Source organism: Lygodium microphyllum, chromosome 14, assembly GCF_053477565.2.
Source record: "Lygodium microphyllum isolate KBCC chromosome 14, Lygodium_microphyllum_v1.1.10, whole genome shotgun sequence".
NCBI lineage: Eukaryota > Viridiplantae > Streptophyta > Polypodiopsida > Schizaeales > Lygodiaceae > Lygodium > Lygodium microphyllum.
Window position 1 is genome coordinate 86790558 of NC_141148.1, and position 20415 is coordinate 86810972.

General features: G+C 44.7%; 1 protein-coding gene across 2 annotated transcripts in view; it reads right to left on the minus strand.

The window, feature by feature from the left end:
• Window positions 1–19883, minus strand: part of LOC148025808 (uncharacterized) — a 52445-nt gene extending 32562 nt beyond the window's left edge. Inside the window, exons 1-3 of one of the 2 annotated variants that reach the window (XM_087693050.1) lie at window positions 19853–19883; window positions 16881–19759; window positions 15695–15823 (exon numbers count right to left, since the gene is read on the minus strand). In XM_087693050.1, coding sequence (XP_087549176.1) covers window positions 15695–15823; window positions 16881–18850 — 2099 coding nt within the window. In that variant the 5' untranslated portion in view covers window positions 18851–19759; window positions 19853–19883. The other variant, XM_087693049.1, reaches the window with a different exon arrangement.
• Between the last annotated feature and the right edge of the window lie 532 nt (window positions 19884–20415).

Below are 20415 nucleotides of genomic sequence, written 5' to 3' on the forward strand. Positions count from 1 at the left end.
AACTGACACCTACTTGTGTCAAGTTTTGGTAGTTGCAGGAACACTTTGCCCCAGACTGGGAGGTGTGCCTACTCACTGGCAGATATTTGTATGACATACTTGGGTGTTGGATTCATGCTTATCGACCGTCATATGCTTATGCTATGCTCGCATGATGCCGGCTTTAGTCTTGGCAATATCTGATTGCCTTGGGATCTAATTTTGGCACTGTTAGCTCTCTTTTACTGAAATCTAAAATTTATTACAGCAAGCATTTATGTATGGACTGACATGGATTTTTCATGCTGAAACACTCTGAAATGATGTACTTTCACTAGTACTTGGTGGGCAGCAGCTTTGATTCCACTTTCCTCGCCATTTTCCCTCGATTTTGGTAATTTTTTTGTCATTTTCTGCAGTAAATAGCAAGCAGTTTTGAACTGTCTACAGTCTTCCAGCTTGCACTATGGCGAGTTCATTCACTGATCATGCTATTTTCAACATCACTAAGCTTGATGGTACGAATTACTCTTATTGGAAGAGTCAAATTTGGCAGATGTTGATGCAGAAATCGTAGATCAAACCTTTGAGGTTAAGCGGGCTCAGTATTGGGCCTGAGAGGGGGTGTTGAGCTAAAATATACATTACTTGCTGATTAGCCTCTCAAACAGCCCCAAACACACTAAAAAATGCTCTTATAGAGTAAAAACCCTAAAACAGGGAGCGGTTCGAGAGAGCTCAATGGAAACCCTAATTTTTGGGGCGCCCTTCCACATCTATAAATAGACAAGCTACCCCCATTCAGCCTCATTCTGTCTGTGCAAGTTTCACACTCTCCAGTGTAGTTTTCAGCCATCAGTCTACCTCCACGTGGTTATCCAGCCCTCGCGATTGCTGCCACCTCTCCCTCTAGCCTCGCAATGCCCTAGCGCCTTCTTCCGGTTGTCGCCCACTGTCAAGCGCCATCTCCCATGCTGCGTTTGGCCTCCAGCTGCCATCGCCAACATCACGCGACATTCTACAGCCTGCGTTTGCATCCTTCTGGAGCTGCTTGGTATCACCTCCCCACTCTGCAGCTGTAGCCTCTCTCTCTAGCAGTCCCTAGTGTCAATGTTTTGCAGTTTCCTCTCTCTTCACTCTCCCACTAGTGGTCACAGACTTGGGATCCGTCTCCGATGGAGATCACACTCCGACATTGCTCTACCCTTGAGCACACTGTACACTCTTTACATTCATTTACAGCATTCATTCACTTCAGAGTTGTGTTCTCTCTCTCCCTTCTTCTGTTTGTGTTTGAGTTTCAATGTTTGAGTTTTTGAGTTTTGAGTTTTACGTTTAGGGTTTGAGTTTTTCCCTCTATGTCTGTATCAATCTCTTTGTGTTTTTGTTTGGTCGTACACTCTCTGTGTCCTCAGTGAAAACCCTAGTAGTTTTCTTCACACATGCACCTATTGATGAGTTACTACCACCTTGCACACCCCTAGGATGTGGAAAATGGGTCTGTGAAGCACTAGAACCTCAACAGATGCACCTGCACTTGCCTAAGTCACCTCTATATCTATATCCATAGAGATGTTGGCACTAACTGAAGCAGCAATATCTTTGCACACTCTACCTCTTTTTGGGGCACTACCACCTACAATAGGAGGTGGTATGCACTTTGTCGTGGAGCATCATCCTCATTTGCCACACTAACCATAAGGCATTGCCACCTCCAATGCTCTAAACTAGCAAACACATATCATCAAGCATATTAGGGTAATTATCAATACCCTTACCACTAACACAAGCAAGATGATCCTTCGCTCGTGTAACGCTCCCCGTGCATATGACATGGCAATAGTTACATTTCCACCACTTCAAATCACCATCAGCTCCATAGTTGTTGATGATGCACATGTGGTCCCAAAATGTATCCTTCACTATGGTTGTTCATTGCTGGAAATAGAGAAAACCAACAGCAAAGTTGGAAAAAACCAACTCGAATCAATGTGGGCAACAAAGAACAAAAAGAGGAGAGGGATTGCTCACTGAAAATACTAAAAAATAGCTTCAAAAATGAGGGAGAAGTGCTGCAAATAGTGTGGACAATAAAGGAAAAGTACTTGGCAGCTGAGAGATAAGAGAGTTAGGGTTTCAAGGCTATAGACAACAATAGGGAGAGTAATCAGGTGAGAAAGAGGGTGGAGAGTAGACAAAACAGGCCAAAAACTTAGCACAAATAGACAAAATGGCCAGCCCATCCTGAAACTGAAGGCTTTGCCTTGCTTGCCCAAAACGGCTATTCCAAAAAGCATTTTAGGACCGAAACGTTTCCGTTTCGAGCAGCCCAAAACGTTCTTTCGTGCAACTATGATTTCATGCAAAAAGAATTCACTTTTCTTGTCATTGATAGCTAGCATATGCTTATGTAGCTCATTGAACACAATGTCCAAATGCCTTCTATGCTCTACCTCATTGTTTAAATAGTTAATCATGTCATCAAATAAAGTGCCCAGAAATGCTCTACGTGGCTTGAAGATACAATCCATCATCCAATAAAAGTGATAGGAGCACTTGTAAGTCCAAAAGACATGACAAGAAATTCATACAATCCAAAAGATGACTTGAAAGCTATCTTAGGCACATCCTTTGGCCTAATGCCTATCCAATGATACCCACTTTTTAAATCTATACAGCTGAATATAGTTGGCCCCTATAATCTATCCATAAAATCATCAATCCGAGGGATCAAAAACCAGTTCTTTATGGTGTTTTTTTTTCAAAGTACGATAGTCAATGCACATACGCTATGAACCATCCTTTTTCTGCACCAAAAGCACTAGAGAACAAAAAGGAGATAAGCTGGGCTCAATCAGCCCTTTTTCTAACAACTCATTCACTTGACTTAAAATCTTCTCCTACTGGGTTGCACCAACTCTATAGGGTGGCTTATTAGGTGGGCTACTCCCAAGGATAAGATCTATACCATGATCTTCAGGCCTTTTATGCGGTACTTGTATTACTAGTGACTAAGAGAAGCAATCAACATACATTTTCGAAAATGACATGCGATCTCTCTCTAACTTAGATATATTTCCAAAATTCTCATTATTACCTTTATCTTTAGTAAAAACCAAGTACACTAAAAGATGATTTTTCATTACTTGAAAGATGGTAGTTGTAGATACAACAGGGATAAATTTCCCATTCAACTTTACATCAAGTGTGAGTGTCTTTCCCTTATGTTGAATAGTGATCTCCTTTGCACATGAATCAATCAATGCATAGATACGATGACACCATGGTATACCGAGCAACACATCACAACCCTCAAGTGGAGCAATGAAGAACTCTTCGCTATCCACATATCCTTGTATATGCAACCAAAGCTTTCCAATAAGTGGTGTAACGAGATTTGCATGACCCTTACATACCATTCCAACTTCCCCCAAGGTCCCTTCTTATCCTCTCTAATGCCTACATAGGCTATCGTGTCTACAAAGATGAAGTTGGCTCGTACACCATTATCAAAGAATATTAATGCATGCTGATTCCTAATTTTGCCCCATGCTATGCACAACTCAATAGCATCATCATTGCGCTAATCACTAACAACATCATGTACCAAAGTGCTATATGTTTGGCTAAGGTCTTGTTACACTGACTAAGATCAAAACCCAAGATAACCCTACAGATGTTCTTACTAAGAGTCTTGCAAAGGCTCAACATGAGCATTGCATCCGATTAGTGAAAGTAGGTTAGCTTAAAGGTACCACTTCGGACCTTTAAGTGGAAGGTTGTTGGGTGTAAAGGTCCCTTCGTCTCCATGTAAAGTTATACGAGTGTGAACACACCCTTATTTGTAACCTAACATATAAATGCATTCTTATTCTTTGTGTACCGACACATCTAGTACACTCATCTTGGCATTCACTCTCTCTCACTCTCAACACTGTTGCTCCACTTCTGACTCACACTCCCATTGCACGTTCTTTCCTTCAGGGAACCTATTACTAACTCTCTAAACTCTATGTTTTCCCAAGCTGCATCTAGGTTTTGTGTTTATAGGTTGAGGCAACCTGTCTTTCTGCCGTACAATAACATTTACTGCCTACTAACTTTATGTTTTCCTGATCAGTCTCTACATTTTGCTCTTTTGCTTCTATGCAAGGCTTGGTGGTTGCCTCCTCTATGTTTTTCCCTTCTCTAGCTGTGACTTGTTTGTTTTTGCAATAGGTGTTTTCCTTTCTGATCAACTTTTGTGTGATACACTACTCAGATTTAGAGAGGATTCTTGTGTATTCGGTTGTGTTTCTCTACACCACACTCCGCGTACTATTAATCCATTCTCTATCTGCTTTCTTTACTACTTGAACTCTCGAACCTCTTGTGAGTCTATATTTTTAGCACACATCTCTCCCTCAAGATCCCTTGCCTCTTCTCATCTTCTCTATATCTCCCTCATCATGGCTCCTCCGACTTCTCATACTATTTGTTAGCATGCAAACATTGTTTACTCATCTACGAGTGTTATGTTGCGGTCTTTCAATGAGGATATTGTCTCTTGGTACTCCAGATGTTCCAATTTCAGAGAGGGGTAACACACCCAAGAAGAATAAGTGTCAGTGCTATTATTGTGGCAAGAAGGGACATCTCTAGAAGGGCTATAGGACATTAGCCGCTTTACGGAAGGAGAAGACGTGGACAGTGACAAAGGGTGACAACTCTCTCAAGGAGTCTTCATCATCCACAAGTCTAGGTTTAGGCTATTGCCATGCAGCCCTAGCAATGGCTGTCAAGGCCTCCCTTCCAAGTTGCTAGTACAAGTGATGTAAGACATCCTTCAGAACTCTCCAATGCCAGAGAGGGAGTGTGAGAGGGTGGTGAGGTTTTGCACAGAGGCCAACAGTGAATTTACATGATACCTTTGCATCTATAGCTTGGGTGTCTACCACTAGGGTCGTTCTTGCCTTTGCCAACCATAGGAGATGGCCAGTTTATCAACTTGATGTGAAGTCTACATTCCTTAATGGAGATTTGGAGGAGAAGATCTATCTTGAGCAACCTCCCAATTTTTCCTGATCAAATGGCAAAGTGTATAGGTTGAAGAAGGCCCTTTACAGCCTCAAACACGCTCTACATGCTTGAAACAAGAAGATAGACTCGTTCCTCCAAGGAAAGTTAGGGTATTGGCATTCCGCTACTAATCCCCAATTGTATACCCACACCTCAACTAGACAGCACGCGTTGTTCATGCTTTATGTGGATGATTTCGTTTTGACATATGACCATGTATTACATCAAGCGCATAATATCAGAGGACATAATAATGACTTGAGAACATTACAATACTCTAGAAGCAAACTGGTGTCGAGAGGGCTTTCCCGCAACCCTTTTTAAATGACATCTCAAACTAATCAAATGTACATGATTTTTTTGTTGTTATCTTTTCCAAGTATCCAAAGCATGGGATCTTGAAGGTAAAGCCTAGAGTAAATGCAAACTTATATATCCTCTTGCACACTAAACTTTTGTAGGTTGTAAATTCCTAAAACGAATATACAAAAGTTCCAAATTCTTGTAATTCACAAAGATTTAAAACTCTCTAGCAAGCCGTATGTTCTCAATATCTTTTCTATTTCTGCTTTAAGGCATGGAGAGTTAGAGATAAAGTATGCATGTGCTTCTTGGTGAAGTTTTAGTATTGTCTCACCTATTGATGGTGTTAGCCTGCTCTTCATCAGTCTCAGTCTGTCATCTCCTGGTTGTGAGCTCCTGTCAAAGTCTGACAGGAGACAGAGGAGCTCTGTCAACTTATTTTGTGGCTGCCCTGGTTAGCCAGCAGCCTTGGGTGTCATACAGCCCAAACTGGGCTGTTTTTTGTCCAGACTGCCCATTTTCTGGGCAGTCGGCCAGATCTGGCTGGTCGGCCAAATCTGGCCAGGTCGGCCAGTTTGGCTGGTCGGCCAGTTTGCTGGCCTGGGGGCTATTTATATCAGCCCCCCCAGTCAGTCCAGCATTATGCTCTGCAGGTACAGCACTGCTCCCGTCACCTCCGTCTCCGGCATTGGTGCTGCCACTGCTTCCAGTCTGTCCTGGTTCCCTCACTGACGCTCCGGGCTGCGTGCAGGGACTGTTCTGTCCATTTCAGTGTATTCAGCATTCATCTCAGTCAGTGCAGACTTTCTTCCTTCATTCTCAGCTTTCTTTTTTTTTTTTTTTTCGTAAAAGCATTCTCAGCTTTCTCTCTCCTCTCCTCTGTGTTCGTGTTCTTCTTCCGTTGCGCACTCTCACATGGTATCATCGCCTGATTGAGAGCACGGAGGACATACCCTCAGGAGTGAGATACCCTGCTGTTGCTGCCAACAGATCAACCACAGCCAGGCGACTGCTACAGAAGGCTGTTCAGCCTGCGTTTTGCTGCCCACGCTGACTGCAGACGCTGCCACGTCATCCAGCGACGCAGCAACCCTGCGTTTTCCACCAGGCTGCCTCTCCTGCTGCTGGCCGACCTCCCTACAGGCTGCATTTTGCTGTTCTGTAGATTCAGGTGTTTGTAGGCACTCTCTGCCTGCGTCTTGGTGGTTGGTGACCACATTGCTGGTCCTATTTCGATAGCGGCACAACTTTCTTTGGTATTTTGCAGATTGGAAGATGTCTTACCAGTTTTCAGGTTTTGAAGACTCAGAGGATGAGCTTCTCTCTCATCATTCCTCTGAGCGGAGGCGGGATTATCGTGAAGTTCGACATCGGGAAGAACCTCCTCGCACTCGTCCTTCTTCAGTCCATGCATCTCAGAGGGTTCCATCTACTGCGAAGGTTTCTTCAGTGAAGACTGCTTCAGATGTGCGGATGCCTTCCTTGATTCCCTCTATACAGGTGCCGATTCTCCCTTCCTTTCCGAAGGAAGATAAGTTGGATGGTTCCAACTACTCCCTATGGTCATGCAAGGTGGCCTGCATCCTTGATACCTTTGACCTTTGGGAGCTTGTTTCTTCGCCCATCGACCGACCCCCCGTAGATTCGTCCGATGGCACCTCTCAGGACCGTGCAGCCTTATGGGATAGGCTCAACTCTCGAGCCCGTTCCTTTCTTTTTATGAGTCTCCATGATTCTGTTCTTGTACATGTTCACAGGTTACAGACCGCGGCGGAAGTGTGGACAAAGCTTGCGTCTTTGTATCAGCACAAGACATTTGCTCACAAGATTTCCCTGGAGAAGAAGTTGCGGATGCTCAGTCTTGATGGTTCTTCTTCCATGAAGGAGCACATCACAAAGATGGAGGATATGCGAGGCGAGCTAGCCTCTCTTGGGTCGTCTGATATCGTCTGAGGATATAGCGATGATTCTGTTGACTCAGCTGCCATCACCCCGTTATGATGTCTTCTACACCAACCTCATCACTTCGAGGACCCGTGAGACACTCCTATGGGAGGAGCTTTCCCCGCTTGTCTTGGAGCATGACGAGCGACTCAAAGAGGTGGGAGCCAGTGGCTCCACCAAGGCATTTACGGCCGGCACAGGTGGCGGCAAGAAGAAGAAACAAAAGAAGGAGAAGGCCAAGGACAAGAAGGAGGAGGACAAGCAAGATGCGAAGGAGAAGAAGCCCAAGTGTCCCCATTGTGGGAAGGGCACTCATCCCGAGGAGAAGTGTTGGCAGAAGTATCCCCATTTGAAGCCTAAGGAGAAGGACTCGAAGGCGGCCCCAGCCACAACAGAATCTGCGTTTGTGCATGTCTTTGTTGAGGAAGACACTGCCCTAGCTTCTACCACATAGGAGAAGCCTTGGCTCGTCGACAGTGGAGCATCTTCACATATGACCTTCCGACAGGATTAGCTTCAGGATCTTCGTTCTAGAGGGGGTACAGTCACCATTGGTGACAATTCTACAGTTCCTGTTCGAGGCGTGGGGACTTACCTATGTTTTCTGACAGGCGGTCTTCCTACGCCAAAGTTCTCTATGTCCCTGATTTGGGTTTTAACCTATTATCTGTGCATGGCCTTACTCAGTTAGGTACCCGAGTCATTTTTACTCAGGATGCAGTCACAGTGGAGGATGCTTCTACTGGTGATGCTCTTTGGACAGGTACACAGGAGGGTGGGCTTTATACGCTCACAGCCTTGGCTGCGCGGACTTCCAATGAGCTTGGGCTGCTTTGGCATGCTCGGTATGGTCATTTGAACCTCGATTCTCTTCGCCGGGCTTCTAGGAGGAAGATGGTGGAGGGACTTCCTGATTTCCCTCCTCTTCACACTTTGTGCCCTAGCTGCTTGAGGGGCAAGCAGCACCGGCAGCCTCACCCGCAGGTTGCTTCTAGGTGGGCTACTTCTCCGCTTGAGTTGGTTCATACCGACCTTTGCGGACCTATGGGCACAGCCTCCCTTGGGAAGGCCAAGTATTTGATGCTGATTGTGGACGACTTTAGTCGTTATGTGTGGCCTTATTTCTTGGAGTACAAGAGCGAGGCGTACTCCCGTTTCTGTGAGTGGCAGGTGTTTGTGGCAACCCAAACAACTTCCAAGGTTCATGGTGTTCGAGCTGATCACGGTGGCGAGTTCACTTCTCACCTTTTCTCTCAGTTTTGCAGGGATCATGGTATTCGAGTGGAGTATTCCCATCCGAACACACCATCAGAGAATGGTGTGGTGGAGCGCGCGAATCGGACCATGATTGAGATGGCCCGATCTATGCTGGAGCATAGGAGTCTTCCTCATTTCCTTTGGGGTGAGGCGGTGGCTACAACGGTGCACATTCGCAACCGCTCTCCGACTTCGGCGTTACTGGACATGACTCCGTATGAGGCTTTCTTTGGGAAGAAGCCTTCCGTGTCCCATTTTCGCATCTTTGGGTGCGATGCTTTTGTCCATGTGGACAAGAAGAAGAGGAAGACGAAGTTCGACTCTAAGTCGCGAAAGCTTATCTTCGTTGGTTATAATACGACCACGAAGGGATATCGGCTCTATGACCCGACGACGCGGACGATTGAGGTGAGCAGGGATGTGATCTTTGATGAGGCTTCGGCCTCTGAGGATCCGATTGATGGTTCTATTACAGATGTTTCTTCATCATCGACGGACCCCCCCCCACCTTCTCTCCCTTCCCTTCCTTCCAGGATGCCCCTTAGCACCCCCCCTATTCCTCCTCCTTCGGCTTCCCTTTCCCCTTTGGTGGATGTGCCTTCATCTACTACGAGCTCTTCTACCGCCACTTCGGGATCTTCACGGGATATACAGCCTTCTTCAGATGCGGAGGATCTACCTTCACTCGGTGAGGGGGAGTCCCTCTCCGATTTGGGTGCTTTTCAGATTCCGGAGACCCCCCGGTCTCCCTCACAGCCGTAGGAGTCTCTCAAGATTCCTTTATGGTATCGCCGGCTCATGCAGGATTCAGGTGTTACTCACTTTCCTGCTTCTTCTTCAGGTCCACGTCGATCAGCCCGTTTACAGGCCCAGCGGGACAGTTCACTATGTGTAAACTATGCTCTTATGTCACAGATTCTTCAGGATTCTGAGCCTTCCACTGTGGAGGAGGCTCTTACACAGGATATTTGGAGACAGGCTATGCAGGCCGAGCTCGATTCCATCGAGCGAAACCATACGTGGGAGCTTGTTCCGCGTCCCACGAAACGGAAGGTGATTGGTGTGAAATGGGTCTTTAAGACCAAGTATCTTGCAGATGGCTCCTTGGACAAGCATAAGGCTAGGCTTGTTGCCAAGGGTTTTGCACAGCGTACAAGGTTGGATTACTTTGAGACTTTTGCTCCTACAGCCAGGATGTCTGCCATCCGAGTTCTTTTGGCTCTTGCTGCTCACCACCGTTGGCCTGTCTATCAGATGGACGTCAAGTCTGCTTTTCTGAATGGCGTTCTTGAGGAGGAGATTTATGTTTCACAACCTCCTGGTTTTCTTGTGCAGGGGAAGGAGGATCATGTCTACAGGCTGCGGAAGGCTCTTTATGGCCTAAAGCAGGCTCCTCGTGCTTGGTACCAGCGGATTGACCGCTTCTTTCTACAGAGTGGCTTTGCGCGCTCCGCTTATGATCCCAACCTCTACTTACGGGTTGTGGATTCTCTTTCGGTGTTCCTTATCTTGTATGTGGATGATCTTATCATTACAGGGAGCGACACTCAGCAGGTGGAGCATACACGGTCCATTCTTCAGCAGGAGTTTGACATGACGGATCTAGGGATTCTTCACTTCTTTCTAGGCCTGGAGATATATCAGATGTCACAGGGCATTTTTATCTCGCAGCACAGGTATATCTCCGAGCTTCTTTCGGAGTTTGATATGGCTAAGTGTTGGCCTATCTCATGCCCCATGGACCCCGAGTCCAAGCTTTTGACAGCTGGAGTTCCTCTTCCCGATCCCACCCGTTACAGGTGCCTTGTCGGCTCTCTTATCTGGCTGCTTCATACTCGGCCGGATATCTCTTTTGTGGTGGCTTTATTGTCTTCTTTTATGCAGACTCCTACCCAGGATCACTGGCAGGCGGCCTTGCGAGTTCTTCGCTATTTGCAAGGGACTCGATCCTTCGGGATCATGTATGGAGAAGGGATTACCCTTTCTGGATGGAGTGATTCTGATTGGGCAGGTGATGTGGATTCGAGACAATCCACTACAGGTTATGCTTTCACCCTTGGATCTGGTGCTGTCTCTTGGAGCAGCAAGAAGCAGCCTACTGTGGCACTTTCTTCTACAAAGGCCGAGTATCGGGCCCTATGTTCAACCGCTATGGAGGCAGTTTGGCTCCGTCGCTTACTCGCGGAGATTGGCTTTTCCCCGACCGGACCTATGGAGCTGCGCATGGATAACCAAAGTGCTCTTGCTCTGGCTAAGAACCCGGTGTTTCATGCTCGCACAAAGCACATTGCGGTTCAGTATCACTATGTTCGAGAGCGGATCGTGGATTTGGAGCTGGTGGTGGTCTATTGTCCTACGGCGGCCAATGCAGCTGATCTCTTTACGAAGCCTTTGCCTCAGGCTTCTTTGCTTCATCACATGCGGTTCTTGAGTCTTCAGACTCTCCCAGGAGTTGAGAGGGAGTGTTAGCCTGCTCTTCATCAGTCTCAATCTATCATCTCCTGGTTGTGAGCTCCTGTCAGAGTCTGACAGGAGACAGAGGAGCTCTGTCAACTTATTTTGTGGCTGCCCTGGTTAGCCAGCAGCCTTGGGTGTCATACAGCCCAAACTGGGCTGTTTTTTGTCCAGACTGCCCATTTTCTGGGCAGTCGGCCAGATCTGGCCAAAGTCGGCCAGATCTGGCTGGTCGGCCAAATCTGGCCAGGTCGGCCAGTTTGGCTGGTCGGCCAGTTTGCTGGCCTGGGGGCTATTTATATCAGCCCCCCCAGTCAGTCCAGCATTATGCTCTGCAGGTACAGCACTGCTCCCGTCACCTCCGTCTCCGGCATTGGTGCTGCCACTGCTTCCAGTCTGTCCTGGTTCCCTCACTGACGCTCCGGGCTGCGTGCAGGGACTGTTCTGTCCATTTCAGTGTATTCAGCATTCATCTCAGTCAGTGCAGACTTTCTTTCTTCATTCTTTGCTTTCTCTCTCCTCTCCTCTGTGTTCGTGTTCTTCTTCCGTTGCGCACTCTCATAGATGGATGCTAAGTGGATGGAAGAGGATGACTTCATAGACCACTCTCAATTGTTACAGCTTCACCTCTAGAGCCAACAGGCTCAATCACATTCCCTAATGCTCAAGAGGGAGGTAACACGTTCACTCTAGTGATGGACAGCTCTTATGTATAGTGGATCTCGGATATATTCAGTATGCATCCAAAAGGTCAAGTAAACAAAGGAGGCACTAGATGAGATGTTCAAGATGATGGATATGGGCCTTCTCCACTTTTTTCTAGGTCATGAGATTTGGTAGACTCCAAGGAGGATTTTCATCTCCCAATAGCGGCATGTGCACGAGCTTCTGACTACTTTTGAGATGGAAGGATGTAAGGCTATTTCTTCTCCCATGGATCTGAACTAGAAGGTTGTGGCCCATGCACATTCATCGACAGCGAATGCCACTCACTACAAGCAATTGATCGGGTTGTTGATATGGCTCCTTAATATTAAAATTGATTTGTGTTTTCCTATAGATTTGCTTGCAAGGTTCATGAGTGAACCCAAGCTAGTTCGTTGGAAGGCTGCTACGAGGATTTTGCCGTTCCTCGGGAGGACCCTTGACATAGGTATTTATTATCCAACAAGTATAGGAGATTCAACCTTGGTCCTACACAGCTAGATGGATTCCAATTGGGCTGGAGATGTTGACCACAAGAGGTCAACAACAAGATATTGCTTCACTTTGGGTGCAAGTGCTATCTCTTGGAGTAGCAAGAAGCAACCCACTGTTGCCCTATCATCTACATAGGCCAAGTATAGAGTGATATCTTCTACCACGTGAGACAATGTGGCTTCAAATGTTGTTAGGAGACCTTGGTTGTCCTCAAACAAGTCTTATTACACTGCATTGCAACAATGAGAGTCACATTGCTTTTGGCACAAAATCCTGTATTCCATGCTAGGGATAACTTAGTAGATTTGTTTATGAAGGCTCTTTCTCTTCAATAGCACTCTAGATCCTTGAGCCTTATGCCATGTCAAGGATCTAAGAGGGGGAGTTAGAGATTTATTCATCCCCTAGACAAGCATTGGCAGTTTATTGTTGTATTGTTAGCACTCTCAAGCACATTTATATAGTCGTCTGGTGATTTCCAGCATTGCCTAGTAGTTAAGCCGGCCAGCAAGCTATGTAGATACCACATGGCATAGCTATTTCAGCGCAGCATTATTTTATTATGATTTGTAGCTTTGACTGTTTATTTATAGGCTGACCAGCCTTCAGTCGTTTCCACTTTGGTTTTCAGGTGGGAGAGAGATCACCTCACGGAGATACAATCAACGACCCATGTACATATCTACCTTCTTCATTTCAGCATTCATTCATTACACATTTCTCTATTCTATTGTCTCTTTTTTCTCTCCCTCCTCTCCACTTCCATATTCGCTGCACTCTAACAGGAGGTGGCCCCTCTACCTGTATCTATTGTGATCGAAGAGGTCACAATTACAAAGACTATTGGCAGTGCATGGACAATTGAGGAAGTTCTTGAAAACTCTAGGACCAAGGGAGGGGCCTACTATGGTTGTGATGCTCAAGGTGGTATCGAAAGTGATCCCCATAGTTGGTGGGGACAAGGTCAAGGCCAAGGTCGTGGATATGGTTACCAACACACAGTTCCTTCAAATACTCCTTTGGCGAATGCCTTTCTGATGACTTGGTGGTTGAAAGTGGTGCTACCCACGACATGTGCAAGAACCATTCTTGGTTTTCAAAGATTCATTCTTCACATGGCACATTGACTTGGTTGGTGGAGGTGGCATCCCCATGGAGTCTGACGATGGTCACATCAAGTATTTACAAGAGTTCTTTATGTATCTAAGGTTGCCATGAATTTGTGTTAAGTGCATCAACTTTCTTGCCATGGGAAAGCCTTCTACTTTGATCAAGGTACATTGGAGATGGTTGCCATACAGACTAATGCAGTTAGAGGGGGTCTTTATTGGCTTACTTCCTATATCTCCCCAGTGGACAAGGAAGATTCAGCTTTCTAAAAGTTATTGAGTCTCATGGCAGCTCCTACCAAAGCCTCTATGCTTTGGCGCATAGAGGTATGGCCATCCCTCCTTATATCAAACAATGTAAAGGAGTTTGCAAAGCTGCTTCCAGGGCAGGCAACATCAGGATGCATTTCCCATGGAGGGCCACTCATTGGTTACACATTATTTTGAAGCAATTTCACTTGGATCTATGTGGATCCATGCAGACACCTCTTTACATGATTCTCTCTATTGCTTCCTTTTGATTGATCATTTTCACACAATAGTTGGGTGAATTTCCTCGCCCGCACCTCTACTTGTCTTCAGCTGATTCCCTTGTCTGCTTTATTATTCTGTATGTAGATGATCTTATTCAGCCAAGATTTACGATATTATGGGGCAGTTCAGACATAAGTTTGAGATGACCAAATGGTCTTCTCCACTATTTCCTTAGCATGGAGATAACATATGATGAGCATGGGGTCTCTCTCTCCCAGCTCAAGTATTGTATGGAGATTCTTGCTACTTTTGGCATGGCTGGTTGAACTTTAGGTACCACACCCATGGTCACCAAGCCAGATATTTCTATTTCAGTCAGCATCCTCAGTCAGTTCTCTACTGCTCCTCAACTGACTCGTTCGCAGGCTGCCATGTGTGTGCTGTGGTACCTACAAAGTACCACTTCTTGCGGCATTCAATAACACTGTGGCACCATTCTCCAGGATACTTTAATTCAGATTGGGCAGGCAATCTCAACAAGCGCAAGTCTCATGGAGGATATGGTTTCTCTCTTGGCTCAGGACTAATTTGCTGGTCCAGTAAAATGCAGCCTACAGTTGCAGGTTCTTCAGCAGAGGTGGAGTATCAGGTGTCTTATGATGCCACTCTTGAACTTCTCCATCTTCGCCAGCTTCTTCAAGAGTTAGTTCACCCAGGATCAGTTGCTTTGTCTACTGCGACAGTCAAAGTGCTATTGCCCTCGCTCGGAATCTGATCTTCCATTCTCAGACCTGCCATACTGGGGTCCATTTAACATTACCATCTTGTTAATGAGCAGATCAAGCTTGCAGCACTTCAATTGGAGTATGTCCCCACACAGGACAATGTTGCAGATGTGTTTACCAAGGCATGACCTTCCAGCAGCCTTGGTGATCTACTTTATCATATTGGGGTTGGACCTCCTTGATGTATCATTTGGTCAGACAGGGACCTTGCTTTTTTATCCCCTCACTCTCTGTATATAGTCCTCCAGCTCAGACACGTTCTTGTTCCCCATTCTTGTTCCTCGGTCTGTCGCATGTGCACAGTCCAGCCCCAGCATGTCATCACATTTTTGCACAGTCGAGCCTCCAGCCTGTCAGTCAGACCATCACAATTCCTTTTGTTGGTCAACCTTGTTTTTGTATCAAGAATCTGACAGTTCTTCATCTTTTTGCCTATATTTAGGCTCATCACTTATGTACATATCATTGCTCATATTTTTGTTGCCAGCATAGTACTGGCCTTGTTCATTCTCTGCCTTCAAAGTTCATTCTCTCTCTTCACAGTCAACTCCTCTCTGCATATCTAGTTTCATCAGTACTTGCTGCTTTTGCTCATTCGCTCTTGACGTATGGGGCTTTCCCTTACTTTGTTTCCGGAGTACACTTGCTGGAATAGATTGACATCTTTTGGAGGTGCTTAACCCTATCTATGCTAGAGTTCTTCCAATGCTTGAGTTGTGTCTGCAATTGGCCTTCTCATTTATTGCAAACCCAAAAACTTTGATTTTCAGCTCCATCTGTATCACTTTCTAGATTCACTTCACATGCAGGTGGACTTCAAGGTGCACCCAATGTTCCCAATTCCTGGCAACTATGCATGCCTCAATCCTTCTGCCCATGCTCCCCAGCACTCTTTTAATCAGCAAGTCAGACCTAATTTATTCAGCTCACATCCTGGATTGAGGTGTTTGATTTATGCAGTTAATTGAAACCAGCTCAGACAAGGTCATGTGTTCAAAGAAACAGCAACAATTATTATGATACTAGAATTTCAAGACTTCAGTCATAAAGTAGAGCCTATGCATTCAAGTTTACAATTCCTACAAAGCCCTTACTTATAAGAAGAAAGGATCAAATACATTGATACTTAACTGTGAAAACCCCAAAAGACGTGCAAACAGCCCTGAATGTGGAAGTTTATCCTGTATCCGAGCATGACTTAGGCTGCCAAGTCTCACTTCATATCCATCATCAAGAAGAACACTGCTTGCCTTCACATTCCTGACAAATGGTGACACAGCAACCATCCACATCCAATTTAGAGTAAGTGTGCAGTGTGCCCATCAATTAGTATGAGTTGACAAAGTTGGTACTCTAAACATTTATTAAGAGAAACTGAAGACACCATTGAGTTACATTTGTGTGCTCTGAAACCATGCCTGAGATTTGATACTATTGCATGATTCTATCTTGATTGGACACTTCAATGAAAAAAACAAATATTCAAGGGGCATCAGGAAAAGCCAAGTTAAGATAGTTAAACAGCTTCATTTATGTGTGGTCATCAGAAATAATTGGACAAAGAGGGAACCGTGTTATGAGAGGAGACTACACAATGCCAAAGTCTCACTGCTGCTTATCCTGATAGGACAGAAGATAATTGCCTTTACAAGTGAGACTTTCCTAAATTTAGTGTTCAGGAATCAAAATCAGGGCTTCTGGGGAGGTGGAACCCCTTATTACCCTGCATCTTTTCTACTCTCAACATTCTAAACTAAAACATTCAAAGTCATAGGTGGTTGTGACCACCATGCTGTAGCTGTCCTTCAGCTTGCAGCAATTTCAATCGTTACACTGCATCCTGGGCAGCACCTGAACAACTTGACCTTGCCAATGGGTTTTTGCCTTAGTGTCATGACTTGCCTTCTTGAAAGGTCACGACAAGTGTGCATGCAAGTTTGTGTGTGGGGGATTCACATAGCCCAAGGACTGTATGTACTATGTGCACATGAACACTAAAGGTCTGGTTGCCTGATCCTCAAAATGAACTAAGTTGGAAGCAAGAACTGTCAAACTTATTACAATCACAAGAAATCCTAGTATCTACCTTCTTTGAGCTTCTGCACGTCAAACCATCAAAGCTAGGGAGCCATTCTCAAGAAAGAAATATTTGAGAGAGACATTAGAATACAGTTCATAGATTGGAAAATATGAGACAAATGGAGTTATGCAGGAAAATTTATCATTGTATGTGTGTTGCCTTATGGACCTCGCAAAGGTCTTCGAAGATCACTCAATTTGACTATAGGGACTTGCAGCATGAGTGATTAGTTTGTACCTGTGTACAATTGGGGGAGAACATTCATGATGCAAATAAGCCAACCCTTCTGCTGCACCAACTGCAATCTTCAGCCTGATTATCCAATCTAAAGATGTTCGACAACATTCATCACTAGTAGCTTTCCTTCCATGCAGAGCAGTGGCTAGGTCTCCATTAGGCATGTACTTGTAGACCAAAAACTTGTGCTCTGGTACATCCATGCAATAACCCAACAGTGGCACAATTCTGCTGTGAGAAGCTCTTTTAAAAACCTCTAGCTCTTGTAGACAGAGCTCAATCATCTCAGTACTCTTTATTCGTTTAACAACAACTGGCACACCCTGATCTAGAATGCCTTTATAAAACTCCCCAGACTGGCCATTTGCAAGCATGCTCGAGGAACTAAAGCTGCCGGTGGCATGTTGAAGAAGTTCAAAAGGGAAAGCTTCTCCCAATGAGGTGTGGCTGCAAGGCCATGATTCTTTTTCCAAAGAAGCAGATCTTGCAGCCTCTCCTTCAAGTATTTGGTCTTTTACTTTCTGTTCCATCTGCTCATCATATCTGTTAACACAGATAACTAAAGCTGCAGCACACACAAGCAAGAATGCACCTGCAGTAGCACCACCTAAAATGATGATGAAGTGATTGCCCTTAGAACCTTGATTTTCAGTTCGTTGGCTCAAACTGGTATTGCCTGGTGGTGAAACACTGTTCGGTAACTGGGTGTCCCAAGCCGGTTTGATTCTGCTGTAAAACAGCCAGCATGCCCTTTTGCCGTGCTGTTCTGGCACATCATAAAAACAATTTTTCCTTGTAGCTACTAAGGGGAAAATCCCACCTGTGCTTCCACTGAGGAAATTGACTGACAGATCAATGCTTGGTAAACTTCTCATGGATACTCTTTTCGAAGGAAGTAAACCATAGAATAGATTGTGCGAAACATTCAAGAGCTGAAGGTTTTGCAAAGTAAAGAGGCCAGGTGGCAAGCTTCCAGTCAATGCATTGAAGGATAAATCCAATATTGTTAGAGATGTCAAGCTGATCAAAGATGAGGGGAGTTCCCCTCTTAAAATGTTATGGCTTAATATTAGAACCTGAAGGCCTGTGCAGCTTGAGATGCTGGAGGGAATGGAGCCATTGAAATAATTGCTTCCAAGATTCAAAGTTGAAAGGCTTTTCAGTCTACTGATCGTAGAGGAGAGACAGCCTGATAGTTGGTTGTTTGATAAATCCAAGTGGTTCAGATGTGACCAGTTCAAAGGCTGAGGATGAAGGGAACCTTGCAAGAGGTTGTCTCCTAATGCTAAGAACTGCAAATTCTCAAGTCTCCATAAAGCAGGGGGTAAAGCTCCCGCTATCAGGTTATGTGATAAGTCTATAGAAACTAGCTGAGACAAGTTTGAGAGAAATACATCCGAAAGTGGACCCATTAATAGATTGTAGGAAAGGTCAATATACCTTAGATTGAAGAGTGTGCTTAACCCACAAGGGATGGAGCCTGTCAAATTGTTATAGGCCAAAGAAAGGAATTTGAGGTTGACAAGTTTACCTAATGAAGATGGAATGGTCCCCTGAAGTGTAGTTGCTGATAAATCCAAGAGCTCAAGCTGACTAAGATGAAACAAAGCAGGAGGCAAACCATCAAGAAAAGGGACTCTTGATGCATTAAAGTGATATAGGAAGGGCAGTGCTTCAAAGACATAGTTCAATATTCTGGTTTGATACTTATGTAGAACAATTGAAGGATGCAACGCAGCTAAACAAATCGAAACAACATGGCCTCCTTCACAATCTACACCCACCCATCCACTGCAGGGATGCATGTCACAAGGCCATGAATCATCTGCAACTGCCAAAGATTTTTTCAAGAGAGACAATGCCCGTATCTCTTGGTCTTGCATCACTGTAGCCAAACAAGTAGGTTGGAACACTTCTGACATGGAGGAAATCAACCGTAGCCAGAAAAGCAGTAAAGGGATTGAGCCCATGGGCACTAGAAATAGTACGATGTGCGTGTACCCAGGCTTGACATGCTTCACCAAAGCAGCAGTATTACTATGCCATCATTTTAAATTATGAAGTCAAGGAACCATAACCCTTGTAAGCACAGCTCTATACATGGCTTTCCATGAGCTCCAGACCGAAATTGGAGCTCTTAAGAGCTATGCTGCTTGTAAAGACATCGTGAAACCACCAACATTGAAGCTGAGCAGCATTTTGAGACAAGTTTGCAGGGTGGTAGAGAACATGCAAAATCTACCAGGAAAAGAGCACCACCAAAACCTCAACAAGAACAGCGAGAATTTACATATAAGGCCATCGCTATTCTCAGAAAACCCATGGGCAAAAATAACAGTTAATACAAGCCATGCTTCCCCTATCAAGGTCCTCACAACCTCCCGTGCAATTTTTGAATCTTTCCAAACATGGCATATGGTGACCACCAGTGGATGTGGATGAAGCCAAGATGTTGATCCTGTTACCGATCCAAAAGCATCCAAGTTCTTCTAATGCAACTGTGTGACTAATGTCTTGCACCCAATTGCTCATTGTGAGCAGCATCCACCCAAAACCATTCAATTTCTTCTAATGCAACTGTGTCACTAATTTCTTGCACCCATTTGCTCATTGTCAGGATCCACCCAATAGCAAGTTAGAGAGAGCTAATTTCTTTACAATCTCTCTCCCAAACTGGTCACATGGATTGGTGGGTATCACCAAAAGCAGATGGATCATTTGGTTCAAAAAAAATTTAACAAAAAATCCAGTAATTTATTTTGATAAAGGGCTGGCCGGGGATGAGAATTTGTGATGTTTAAAGAAGGGTCGCCAGACTTGCCTCATTTCTGAATGCTAAAGACAGAAGAGGAATGCCAGCATGAGAGAGCATTGAGAAGCTGTGAATCCCATTATAATGAAATCATGAGCGGTTGGTTTGAAGGCATGAAATCAAATCAATGAAGTGGAATTATGAAATAAAGGCCGCTTACCTCACTCTGTGAGCTCCACTGTCCGTGAGTGAGAGAGAGAGAGAGAGAGAGAGAGAGAGAGAAGAGACAGACAGGTTTAAAATCTTCATATTTACAACAATGTTTTTTAATTAATAATTATGAAAACCACGAGTAGGCCTTTCATCTTTCATATCTATATGGCATCTTTTATTTATTTCATAACTTGACATCTTTTACTTCATAATCTATAAATGTATAAATTTACAATCGATAACATGTCATCTATATCTATTATCTATCATGCACGATGATACATTACTAGTGTTCCCTCAAGTGAGTCAAATGCTCGAGAGCAGAACTTGCTAAATTATGTTACACAAAGATTGACGTGTTTGAGAGAGGAGAAGCAAAGGATGGGCTTGTCTTTAGTTAGCATGTGCCATTTAATCCATGTAACTTGAATCATTGCACCCTTTCCATGCAACTCTATACACGGGAGCCTTAGCAAAGGTTCTCAATATTCACAAAAGGATGTGGCCATGGATGAGAGCATGAAAGACAATGGAGGTTTAATTGGTTACAGTGGCCTTGTGATAAGTTCT